We start from the raw sequence: 13,383 nt of genomic DNA, 5'->3' as shown, positions 1-13,383 counted from the left end.
AGGGTATGTGTCACTCAGAACAAGGGACTCCACGGGCACAAACACTTGATTCTGAGCCCTTAATAGATGCTTGTCTGCGGGATGCCCAGAGGTGAGCTCACCCATCTTACCACAGTATATCCAGTGCTCTCCGCCTTAGATTTTTTCCAGGTCCCAGACGAGAGAAGATGCAGACTCACTTCCTGACATGTGGACACACTGTAAACGTGCAGCTTGGGGACCTCGCAAAGACACGGAATGCTGCTCGGTCATTTCCCCACTCCCCCTGCACACTGAGGTCTCCAGCCCAGTGCCTAGGATACCCATGTGCACGGCTTGGGGGTGTGGCATCAGCCTCCCCAGCAGATGTGGGCTCCCTGCAGGCCGAGTGTGGCCGCTGCATCACCTTGGCCCCCAATTCTTCATGTGTAGCCATCAATCTATTACTTTGTTCCCTTCTATCTTACAACTTGACTGCTCCAATGTCACGGATTTTCATCCCCAATTAAATTTTTTACCAATAAAAGGTTACATCTGGGTATGGGGAAGATATTTCCCAGGGCCCCTGAGATTTGGGCAATCCATATCATCTCCTGGCAAGCCTGTACCCAATCACCCCCACACCTCTGGTCCCTTCCACCCACCACCAGAGGCATCTAAACCCTGACTTTTAGAAGGGGTGGTCACACTTGGAGAAGTGGGAGAAAATCAGTATACAGGAAATTACAAATATCATGTCATGTCATGCCATGTCATAGTATATATTTTGAGCACAGATTGGGAAATATAATATGTAAACCTAAGAGAGCGAGCTTAGAGAACTGAAAAGCAGTATTAAAGCACCCCCTTCCCAGCAGGCTGGTTCTGAGGTTTAGCATGTTCTTTTCCACCTTCACAAGCACTAAGGGGTTTTCTTGTTGTTATAAACAGTTCAGACGAGTGATATTAATGTAGCCTACTACACAACGTATTGGCATTGCAGGGTTTTCTTCAGTAGATTACATAGGAATTATGCTATATTCAAACAAAAAAACCCAGAAACATTTCATATACCATTTCTTTTTTGTTGTTGTTTTGTTGTTGTTTTTTGTTTGTTTGTTTTGTTTATACTGGGTTTTTTTTTATTAAGACATTACTTTTTAAGAGCAGTTTAAGGTTCACAGTACAACTGAGGAAAAGACAGAGATTTTTCATATACTTACTATTCCCTGCCTCCACGCATGTATAGACTCTCCTATTACTAATATCCTCAACTAGAGTGGGACATTTGCTACAATTGATCAACATAAAATTGACACATCATAATCACTCCAAATCCATAGTCTACATTACCGTTCACTCTTGGTGTTTTACATTCTCTGGGTTTGGACAAATGTATAATGACATGTATCCATCATTATGTCATATATCATTTCTTTACATATATTCTCTCAGGTGCAGAATTCTTCTGCAACAAGGAGGGGGATGGGGTGTTAACCCCACTTCATGGATGTCATCACTGAGGCTCTGAAAGCTGACGGTCCTGAGGGCACAGACTGAGCCGGCAATGCCTCGTGCCCAGGAACCTAGGACAGGTCTGCATTGTGTGCGGTGGTCCACTAATTGTTTTTTAAGGTGGCATTTATTAACTTTGCACTGTTCTTGACAGTGGAGATGGGCTGCTTAGCGCTGATCTGGGCACCCTCACCCCTCTTTATCTTGGGAGCGGCTGGGTCACTACATCAGCACCCCCTCCCCCCCACCCCCCAGTGTCAATGTCACCTGACCCTCTGGTCCATGTAAAATATGCAGGTCACAGATATGGACCCATTTCACCAGCCAGAAAGACAGAGAGGAAACGGAGGACTTGCAGTCAGGAGAAAGAACCCACTGAATCCACAGGCAGGACCAGGCGACAGGGACAGACTCACACAGAGCGGGCAGACAGGAGAGAGAGACAGAGAGACAGAGACAGAGAAAGGCAGGGGGGAGAGTTCCGCCAGCACAGCCCTCTCCTGCTGTCCTGTCTCTGGGAGCAGGTGGCTAGTGACCTCGGGGCCGTGACTAAATCCCGAGGTGGCCTTGAAGGCTGGGGGCAGCGCCGGTTCTGTGCAGTCGGGTGGGTGGTAAGAGCCACGCCCCGGAGCGGGCCAGCGTCCATGGTGTGTGGTCCACGCGCTCTTCCGTCATCTGTTACTAGAACACTTGGGCATGAGGGACACGAGAACGAACACCTCTCCATTCTGAAGTCTCACAGGCAGCACCTTGAGCACCAGTCCCACCAGAGTCCACCTTGCCATTCTCACCTGGCACTCCTTCCCATGGACCCCAGCTCCGTGTAGCGCCCAGAACCATCCGCAGCAAGACTCCGGGGCAAACACTGATGGAAGCGTCCAGCCACGCACGACCATACTCCTCCCGCTCCTTACTTCTCCCTTGGCCTTGGGTCATTCTTCCAGGCCTGACCCTGGGACCTAAACATACTCACTACAGATGCCAAAACACCCGGGCCTTTTCCCAGGAGCAGGCTCGCCTCCCATGACACCCCCGTTAGGGCCCGAGACACAGGCTGAGCTGCCGAAGGTCAGTTCATCGGCCAAACAAGGACCAGGGCCCAGAGGACCGCCCCTCCCTCCCCTCGGTTTCCTCACCTCCCAGCCTGGTCCCTGCAGGCAGCACCAGAGGCAGCACAAAACCCCAGCTGCTGAAAGCCCCTTAGAGGCATCAAGAGGTTAGAGGGGCAGCCCCAGGAGGAACTCACCTACGGTAGGTCAAAGAAGGTGAGTCTAAAAGCCACAAACTCTGATGTTTTAGGTTTTTCAGGTTTTTGTCCAGTTTTTTGGACAAAATGGGAGGAGATCCCTTTCTCTAAGCCATCCTGACAATTACCACCTGTCAGTTATAGGAAACATTTTCCCTCTTTTCTTTCTTTTTTTTTTTTCTTTGCTCTGGACCTTTATTTTTTCAGTTGAAGTATAGTTAATTTACAATGTTGTGTTAGTTTCAGGTGTACACCAAAGTGATTCAGTTATACATATACATATATATATATACATTCTTTTTCAGATTCTTTTCCCTTATAGGTTATTACAAGATATTGAATATAGTTCCCTGTGCTATACAGTAGGTCCTTGTTGTTTATTTTGTATATAGTAATGTGTAACTGTGAATCCCAAACTCCTAATTTATCTCTCCCCGCTCCCTCTTTTCTTTAAATCAGTTTGAAGTTTGGGTTTTTCACGTGCCAGCGAAGATGCCTAGCTGAGGCCACAGGCAAAGCCCTTCTAAGAGACACTGAGGCTGGAATACCAAAGGGTCCAGCCTGACCCCGGCACCGCCCACCCACCCCCAGCAGCTGCCTCTCGCACACCCTCTGGACACTTCAGCCTTTTCCTTCTCCCACAGGAGCAGAGTTCCTTGGAGACTGAAGTTGTGAGTGATGACCTCACTCCCCCAGCAGCACTGCCCTCCAGGAAAGTGTCTTCAGGGTCGGTCCTTCTCCCCTCAAGCATTAAAGGAAATGAACACAGCGACAGGATCCTCTCTGAACAAAGTCGGGCCAGGAAATTCCACGCAAGACCTACATGTTTGCAGATGTTTTCCCTAAAGTAAAGCCAGCCTCTCCCGCCTTCTTCCTGGAGGGAAAATACTTCCAGACTGCTTTAGGCATGTCCCTTTAAAGCAGATCAAAGAACAATTAGCAAGTTCCACCAGGGCCTTGACAAAGAAAAGTAACTCTCAGAAGCTGGAGCCCCCTTTGATCCAGACTGCTTCTGAAGTCCCAGAGACCCAGATCTGATCCCCATTAAAGGCGAGCTTGTGCAGGGTGGGGGGAAGGGGGCGGAGCTGCAGAAAGCATGGCTGACAGGTTGGCAAATCTCAGGGTGATTTTCTCCCCCCGCATCAATAAAGAGCGGCTGGGTGTTTAATAAATGTTAAGCTCAACCCAGATGAACTTCAGCTACCTCCCACTCGGATAAACAGGGTAAACACCCACTTCCCTTAGAAATTGACCTCTAGAACATCCCTGAGATGATGGAAGGAATCAGAAAATTAAAAGGCACTTCAGAGCAAAGACACAAGCTAAGACTCAAGGGAGGGTCTGGACCAAGGGCCCTGTCAGTCATTTTTATCCCCAAATAAACTATCCACTACATTTCCTCAGCGGAGAGAGAATTTGCAGTCTAAGCTATTTCACTGCCCTGGGAGGACACCTCTGGTTTAAGCTTGCCAAATGATATATCTAAATATATTTTTTAGCAAATTGAAAGTTAAAGGGAAAAGATTAAAATGACTACCAGACTCAGTCTGAATAATAACTAGCAGGAAAGGCCCGAGTGATAGTTCACAAATGATGTGCTCATGGGATTTAAAACTAACTTTCTGTCAGGAAAAAGCCCCCTGTGATATCTAAGATCCTGATGTTTCCAGCTCTAAAATTCTCAGACTCTGGAACTCCACAAACACCTTGAAGGAAATGAAGCTGGGATGTTGACCGCAAACTGGGCCCAGCAGTTGGCCTTAGCTGTCAGTCCCATAAGGACAAAGAGGTGCTAGGATCTGCCTGTTAGCAGGGCTGAAGCAAACCCTGGACAGAAGGGCCACCTCCACCCCTGCCTCCACCCCACCATCCCCGGCCCAGAGCCAGGAGCTGCTGCTGCTTCCATTTAAGGAGAAAGCAGAGAAAACAGTGAAAGCAGCTAATGCAGAGAAAACAACGCTTCTAAATAAGGAGGGTTGGCAAGTACAAAACCTGCGGGAAGTCCACCTCTCCAACAGGTAATTTATCACACAGAAATGGGATGCATTGTGCAGAAGACCCCTGGAGCCGCTTTCTTTTTCTAGGGCAAAGAATGAGAGAACAAAGGTAAATCGCTGCTCATTGTCCTGCCCCAGCCTCCTCATAAGCCTCTGCACTGCCTGCGGCCGCTGCCTCATCTACCCAGCAATGAAGGTGGGGAAGAGACCAGCTGAGAGACGGACAGAGACACCCTCGGGCGCACAGAAGTTTGGGAGAAAACAGACGTCCGAGAGGAGGAGCGAGCCATCCAGGAAGGGAAGGAGGCTGCGGTGTGTGTCCAGCTGTTACCGGAGTAACCTATAGCCTGCAATGCATCCTGGGATATTCTGCGGGAGCCTTTAGGCAGGGATGTGCTTCCTTTAACCGGGGGCTCTGGCAGGACCCTGTGACGCTACATGGTGGTGACTGGCAGGCCAAGGGTTGAACCAGCTGTCTTCCTGGGTCAAGTACCACAGAACCTTAGTGCCTGGGGTCCACCCAAGCCTCTCCCGGCCCCATCAAGTCCCCGACTGCAGGGCCCCTTGGCATAGCTCAGTGTGGAGCCGATGTACCTAGGATTCTTTTTGCTAGTAAGACATTCATTCATCTGTTCATGCATTCATTCATTCAATAAATGATTTACTGAGCGCCTACTATGTGCCAGGCACTGTACTAGGTACGGGGGACACAAGCATAAAAAGTAAAATTGTGAGAAACCGTAATGGAAAAGAATATGAAAAAGAATATATGTATGTATAACTGAATCACTTTGCTGTACAGCAGAAATTAAACACAACATTGTCAATCAACTATACTTGAATAAAGTTTAACTAAATAAATAAGTAAATAAAAAGCAGCAAAAAAAAAGAAAACCAAGGAGAATGCCCTCATGCTGCTCACATTCTGATAACAGTTAAAGGGACAAATCAAATAACTCCACACTGTGCTGAGTTTTACAAAGAACTCAAACAAAAGAATGATATACTGAGCTGCAATGTCCAATACAACAGCCGCTTACCATACGTGGCTATTTTAATTTAAATTAAATAAAATTAAAGATTCAGTTTCTTGGGTGTACTACCCACATTTTGAGCGCTCAGTAGCCACTAGTGGCTAGCGGCTACCATATGGGACATCACGAATTATAGGACCTTTCCATCGTCACAGGTTCCACTGGACAGCACTGGAGAGTAAAGGCAGGAAAACCTGCCGAGAATCAAAGCTGGAGAAGGAGGCAGCCGTGCCAGCATGGGGCAGAAGGCCTTCTAGACGGCTTACAGCATGTGCAAAGACCCTGGGGCAGGTGGGTATTGCATGTTCAAAGAACTGACAGCTGACCGGTGTGCTTGTAGGCCCCAACAGGGGGTTTGGATGTTAGACTAAAAGCAATGGGAAGCAGATACAGGGAACTGTTTAGAAAGAAGGGAGGTGAAGGAAAAGGAAAAACAGGACTTGACTACCAGGTTTCTGGTCAGAGCAGCTGGGCGGTGAGGTGCCATGTGCTGAGATGGGGAACTGGGGTGGAGGCTCGGTTACTTCATATGTACTTTTTTTGTTTTTGAGATAAGGAAGGTCATCAGTTCTATTTTGGACAAGTTAGTCCTGACCGGCCCCTGAGAGACCCAAGAGGAGATATAAAGTAAGCAGCTGGATAAGTATGGTGCTCAGACGAGAAGGAAGGATATAAATGGGGGCATTCTCGGTATATAATAGTATTAAATCCATGAGCATGGATGAGATGTCTTAGAACAGAGAAGGTGGCCCAGGCCGAAGACTTGAGGACCCTTGTGTTGATAAATGGCCATGAGGTAATGAGAGGAGGGGACATGAGTCCAAGCCCTGTATGATCAGGTGCCAGCAAAGTACAACTCACTGCCTGTTTCTGTAACTAAAGTTTAACTGGGACATTGATGTACTCACTAACTGTCCGTGGCTGCTTTCACACTCTCACAGAAGAGTTGTTGCAACAGAGAATATACAGCCTGCAAAGCCTAACACGTTTATTGTCTGGCCCTTTACAGAAAAAGTTTGCCAACCCCTTAATTTAAGCCATGCAGTGACTTCAGTCTCCTTACCTATAAAATGGGGGCGGAAGTACTTGCCTCATCTTAGGAGCAATAATATAATGTTTCTATAATGGGAAACACCTGAGTCTACTCAACAAGACTAAAAAGAAGAGCTTTTCACTCTTGGCTTTGACACTGCAGCATCCAGCTCTGTTTCCATGTTCGGCAAAAGCAAACAGCACCCACCTGCTCTCTAGAAACAACTGCTAAAGTGAAGTTGTAAACATAAACAGAACCAGTGCCATCAAAGCTACCACTTCCAATGCAGAATGGATATACATGAGCAGTTCCAAGTCAGTTCTTTGTGGCGAACCAGTCTCCCCCAGACTGCCGTCAACCTGAAGCAAAAGTATGAGTCCATGAACAATTGGCTTTCATGGAACAATTGTTTACAATGCCTAAGTGCTCATCATTAATCTTAGGGAGAGAGAATGGAATTGTTCAACATCCCTTTGCCTACCCCCAAACGCTGCCCCAGCTCAGGCAATCCATCTGGCAAGAGCAGCCAATCATATTTCAGGCTACAGTGGTTCCTAGGAAACCAAAACTATAGCCACAGAAACAGGCTGTAGATGGCAGAAAGAAACATGAAGATGAGGACAGAGCGTCGATGGGGAGAGTGCCCCGAATCCACTGACCTGGATGTAACACCTGCCACGGTCACTTAATCAATCCCCCAGTCGTAGCTGCTCACCCTACCATCAGCAGGTGCCCTGTCCCAGTGCCCCGCAGAAAGGGGTGGCATGACCCCTTGGACAATTGGCAGCTACCTGGAAGGCCTTGGAATGTTCTGGCCTTCTGCTCACCTTAGACAAAGCCAGCAGATAAGCTCTACAGAGAAGGTAGTGAAGGGCCATTCTTCTGGACCCAGGTACCTGGCCACAGAGCCCATGCTGGAGATATTCAGAAATGATAACCAAGGAAAAGCATCTGCTATGGACTCAATGCTTGTGTCTCCCCAAAATTTGTACACTGAAACTCTAACTCCCAACGTGATGGCATTAGGAGGCAGGGCCTTTGGGAGGTGATTAGGTCATGAGGGTGGAGCCTTATAAGGGCATTAGTGCCCTTATAAGAAGAGATACTTGAGAGCTTGCTTTCTCTCTCTTTCTCCGTCTCTCTCTTTCACTGTCCTGTCATGCGAGGACAAGAAGACAGCCGTCTGTAAACCAGGAAGGGGGCCCTCACCACACACTGGCTCTGCCGACACACTAATCTTGGACTTCCCAGCCTCCAGAACTATGAGAAATAAATATCTGCTGTTTAAGCCACCCCATCTGTGGTATTTTTGTTATAGCAACCTGAACTGAGATAGCACCTTTGGGACTCAGGCAACTCCCACTCTACAGACAACTTTACAGCTTATTCGGTTTCAGGGGGAAAAAAACTACTCATCATTTTGTCAAACGATAATATCCAAAAGTGAAATCTGCTTCTAGGAACTGAGAAGCCCACATTCAAGATGCTGCCATTTAAGCTAAATGACTTAGCCAAGGGTCGCCTTAAGAAACAAGGCTTTGAAAGAGGTCCAATGAGACCTAAAGAAAGATCCTGCCAGACTTCTGAGTAATTGACACGCTGGCAATTTTCAGGCACAGGGCATTCCTGCTTTTGCCACTGTCTGGTGCTTTTGCCGTCTCAGAGTCTACACAGGTGGAACCTCACCTCTGAGAAGCCCTAAGAGGCAGGTGGGGCAAGATCAGAGTCACTGGACCCTCTAAGCAGCTCCCAGATTGACAGACAGGATGAGGAGCCAGCCGCACGAGGATGGAAGAGACCAAAACTCTACTTTCCTGTCTGCGACCACAGCTGCACGAAGAGCTGCAACCCCTGTCCTGGAACCACTCAACCTGGTGCAGGTGGTGCCCAAGGCCTCTCTGGTCCTGGCCACTGTCTCGGCTATATATATATATTTGCCTTTTTTTTAATTGTTATTATTATTATTTTTTTTCATTTTTTTGGCCATGCTGCACGGCACACGGGATCTTAGTTCCCTAACCAGGGATCGAACCCGTGCCCCCTGCAGTGGAAGCTCGGAGTCCTAACTACTAGACCGCCAGGGAATTCCCTCTCAGCTATAATTCTGATCCCACTTGCATCTCAAATCCCAGCCCAAACTCATCAACCTTCCCCCAAACGCACTCCCAATCCCACTTCCTCGTTTTGGCAAATGCCACATCCTTTTCTTGGTCATCTGAGTATAAACCCTCCACTTGCATTCCCCACTGTCTTTAACTTTCCCTCCCCTGTCTCATCAATCACCAGGGCCTTCATCACTTCTCTCCATCCATCCTGGCCCTCCTATTTTGATCCTCACGGGTCTACACAGGCATGGGTTTCCCTATTTGTGATTTGTTTTTTAGAGCCCAGGTCATGAGTGGTGCCACAGACGAAGCAGGCTGAACTTGCCCACAGAACAATCACTTTCACTCTCAGATGCTAATGGCCCCTGGCTGCCCCTCGGTGGCCAGGGTGTGGGAATTTGCAGGAAGCTGAGGGAGCCCCCGGAATGAGGGTCTCCAGCTACACAAAGGACAAAGTACTTAACGCTGCAGCGGAAGAAGGGCACAGACAGCGGGTCTAATCAATAGACTCAGACCACATTTACTCAAGTACTTCCCGTCCCTTTCCTGTATGTGTTTCCCAACCGTCAGGGCTGAGGAGTAAGTGTTTTCCGTGGTAGAATTCTCCTCTCCCTGCTACCCCTCTTCTATTCGGAAACAATGGCTACTGTCGCTACCAGAACTTCTTTCCCAGACAAGAACGCAACAGCTACAGAAGTGGCCAACGGTTTCTGAGGGACCAGGTTGGAGAGACTCACCTAGCTCAGGGCTTCCCCAACTTTTCTGCCTAAAAATCATCTGGGCATATTTACAAATCACTGGTTAAAATGGAGATTCTGATGTAGCCAATCTGGGGTGGGGCTTAAGATTCTGCCTTTCTAACAAGCTAGGGGAAGCTGATGCTGCCGTTTGTGGACCATCCCGGGAATAGCAAGGGACTTCAACACTTGAACCTCAACCCCCACTGCCTCACCTCCCAATCCCATGTGCCACCCTCCAGTCTGCTGCTACACCCCAGAGGGGAGACACAAGACTCCCCATCTTCCTCCTTCCTTATCCCACTGCACTCCTGTACAGAACGAAGCTATCAGCTGGGGCCACAAAAGTTGCCCAAAGGCACCCCAACCTGAAACCAGAAAGACAGAAATCCTGAAACTAAAAAAAAAAAAAAATGTCCTGCAGGGACTTCCAAATCATCCCTGTCTTCCTCTGCCTTTTGGTTTCACTCTTACACACAGGCCCGCCCTTAATTTGATCTTTCACAGGGAACCACCAGAAAAAAAAGAGACATAAATGTTCGGTCTAGATACCAGTTGTCATGGGCTGTACCTCGCGGCAGGCGTGTACCGAGTTCATCTCCGTCCCTGCAGCTCTGACAGCATTATCTTAACAGTGGAAGCGTCTTTTCTGCCATGGACCATATGCTACGCTGTCTTGCGTATTATTCACGTGCATGTGATTTTATGTGCATGGAAACGCATACTACTGTGAAAGACACGAACCTGTGCAAAAAGGGGGTACTCTCTTAACATACTTTTTTAAATCTCTAGACTGGAAATAAGCAAATCTGTAGTAGAAAAACAAGCCCCAGTTATTCAGACAGCAGAGATGCGATCTTAGAGAATAGTTGCCAGGTATGGCACCAGCCCCACGCATTTCCACTCCCTCCATTTTTTCAAAACAAAAATGTTAGGGGATGGAGGGTGGGATTGATTCTGTTTAGGAGTAAATATACTATCTTAAAGATCTCGATTTAGAGACATTTCATAAGTAGCACTTCCAGGGAAAGAAGACTCAGGCTGGCACATATGGACCAGCTCACCCATGCAATATTTGAGAAGCAGCTTCCATCACAATGTGGCTGCTTGGCCTGGAGTTTTACTTAAACACTACTTATTCCCATAGGGTAGACTTAGGGGACCTTATCCAAAAAGGCAGCTTCTACCTAACAGAATCTCTCCCAACTCAGCCCTCAACCAGCAGAATCCTGGCCATTTACTAACGCAACTGGGAAAGAGGGAGGGGATGCCAGGGACGGGTAAGCTGAATTCCCAATGGCTGAGGAGTGTATTTTCCCAAACATACGGTCACATTATCTTTTCCAAGTCTCTCTAAAGCTTTTAGACAGGTTTGAGCCCTGACAGCTCACTAGCCAGTTAGTGCCTACTACTCTTTAACTAAAAATAGGCTGAAACTGTCCTTATAGGCTTAGGCTCAAGTCCTGTGTGGTAGTACGTTATTTCCACGCATCTAACAATACGACACATGAACGAAAAACAGGGCAGGCAAAGCTCAAGGCTCACGGCACTTAAAATCCTCCAACACGATGCGCCTCCATTGTAAGATGATGCTTTCTCGAGCTACGGGGAGGAAGACAAATGATCGGTGCACACCTGCTCCTTAGCATGGTTCACTGCTAAAGAGCCGGAGCCTGGAAAACCATGAGGCTCACTCAGCCTAGCATTACATCACCGCACTGGGCCAGCTCCTCATTGAAACCCAGGAGCCGGGACGAGTGAGGAAGCCCCACATGGCACCCCGTCCCTACTACAACACACAGACCAATCCCTGCAACCCTTTAATCTACACATCAGCGGCTCCCGTGACCACTTGACCGTCCCCACCCCTGCATCCCCACAAAATACTCTTCTCTGAAACACATTCTTCTCTTTGGGAAAGGAGAGCAGGCCAGGCTGGGATGTGGAGGCCCTCAAGCCTGACCTGCTGAAATACAGCTCGGCAGCCAGATCTATTCCATAAGCCCCATCCTCCAGGCATGCCCGGGGAGGTAATGGAGACGACCGTATAGAAATGGCAATCCTAATAAACACCCAGCCAGGATAAAGGCCACTTCTGAGCACATTAGCTCTGTGGTTTAGAGAAACGATCGGATTCCTGGATGGATGCACAGTCAAATGCTGCCTCGACCAATGGACCAATGACAGGACCCTTCAGCTGCCTTTACTAATAATAGCAAGCGGCCTTGTCCTCGACAGTGTTCACCAGCGAGGGAGTGCACGGACGCTTCGGCTAACGGGACTGCACGTCTACCAGCGATGCTCCACTCCATCCGCCGAGCCACGTGAGTGGCTGCCGCTAAACTGGTCTGTCTCCACGGGCACAGCACTGCCACACTCAGGGATTCTTCCCATGAGGCCCCTGTTGAGGCCCGGCTGTCCCCTTGCAGGAAATACCACTGTGCCGGGGGTGCAGAGTGAAGACACACAAGAAGCCCCCAATCATGCACTGGGCTGCTGAACCATAAAATTCCAGGGGGTCACTTCTGCCCCCGGCAGTATCCTGGGGCTGCCAGATGCTCATTCCAGAGGGGGAACTAAATGCTAGAAGGGGGAGCCACCAGGTAAAGTCATGCAAGGCTGCGTGGAGAGAACGGCGGGGCCAGCCCCAGCTCCAGGCTGCCCGGGCATCAGGAGAGGGGGCACTAACAAAGCCCCGGTAGCCTCTCCTCCGGGGGGGACGGGGGGGCCTCCAGGGCGGCCCGGCGGAGCACTTACATAGCCTCGGAAGCCTCCAGGTTCAGGTCGCTGGCTGGGACTGGCTGCAGAGACTGCGACCCTCCCATCCTCGCTGCGCCCTGGCGAGCAGGCTAGCCGCGAGCAGGGCCAGCGTCCTGGCACGATTCCTCCAGCGAGAGCCCGGGGTGGGCCGGCCGGCGGCCGGGGCTGCTGCACTGCAGATGGGAGCAGCTGCTGGCATCCGGGGCGGCGGCGGCGGCGGGGAGCTGCGGATCGGGGCCCGAGCCGGAGCCCGGGGAGCGAGCGCCGCGGGAATGTGTGCGCGCGAGGGTGGCCGGCGCGCGCCTCAGTGTGTGCGCGAGTGTGGACGGCGCGCGCGGCTCTGCCGGGGCGCGCGGGTGTGAGCGTGAGCGCCGGTGGGGTCCGAATGGATCTGCTCTCACACCCCCCGGCAGCCCGGCTTCTGTGTACGACACGGTGATGTCATCATCACCGAGCAGCCCCTGACGCCCGCATCTTCACAAAGCTCCACCGCTGGCTCCGGAAACGGGGCGAAGACCCTCCCTCTACACCCAAGTCGCCTCCCCCAGCTTCCCGCAGCCTCGCCCAGACCGCCGGCATTGTGTGGCTTTGAAATGCAAATGCACTGCGGGCTGGGGAGCGCGGGGCCCCAGGAGGGAGGGGCGTGGTGGTCTCGGCCAGGCTGACCACAGAGGGAGTGAGGGTATTCTCATTCCAGCTGGCTCATCCCTCCAAAGAAGGAAGTGGACTCTCCCGATGGCTGGGAGAGCAGGTACACAGGCTGCAGTGGGAAATGTGCAAGACGCGCGCAGTATCCCGGCGGCTTCTGCCTCCTTCAGGCCCGGTGGCCAGGCTGGAGCTGGCTGAGGCCTGTACCAGGGAGATGCGAGGGCCTGGCTCCCCGCCCTCCCCACGCCCCCGTGAACCTAGGCCCGGCCTCCAAGGACACCTTTTGGGGGTGGGGGGATTGGGGGAAGAAAGAAACACAGCCGGCTACAGAGTCTGCAGCCCCATCTTTG

At 50.3% G+C, this 13,383-nt stretch overlaps 1 protein-coding gene across 4 annotated transcripts in view; it reads right to left on the bottom strand.

Annotated features, from left to right (window-relative positions):
• TACC2 (transforming acidic coiled-coil containing protein 2) overlaps positions 1 to 12,501 on the bottom strand; it is a 75,300-nt gene extending 62,799 nt beyond the window's left edge. Inside the window, exon 1 of one of the 4 annotated variants that reach the window (XM_082406938.1) lies at positions 12,383 to 12,501. In XM_082406938.1, coding sequence (XP_082263064.1) covers positions 12,383 to 12,450 — 68 coding nt within the window. In that variant the 5' untranslated portion in view covers positions 12,451 to 12,501. The remainder of the gene's footprint in view (positions 1 to 12,382) is intronic. The other 3 variants (XM_082406943.1, XM_082406941.1, XM_082406936.1) reach the window with 3 other exon arrangements.
• Positions 12,502 to 13,383: the final 882 nt, after the last annotated feature.

The sequence above is a fragment of the Balaenoptera borealis genome (genome assembly GCF_965194805.1).
Source record: "Balaenoptera borealis genome assembly, chromosome: 10".
NCBI lineage: Eukaryota > Metazoa > Chordata > Mammalia > Artiodactyla > Balaenopteridae > Balaenoptera > Balaenoptera borealis.
This window is presented reverse-complemented; position numbering and strand designations above follow the sequence as displayed.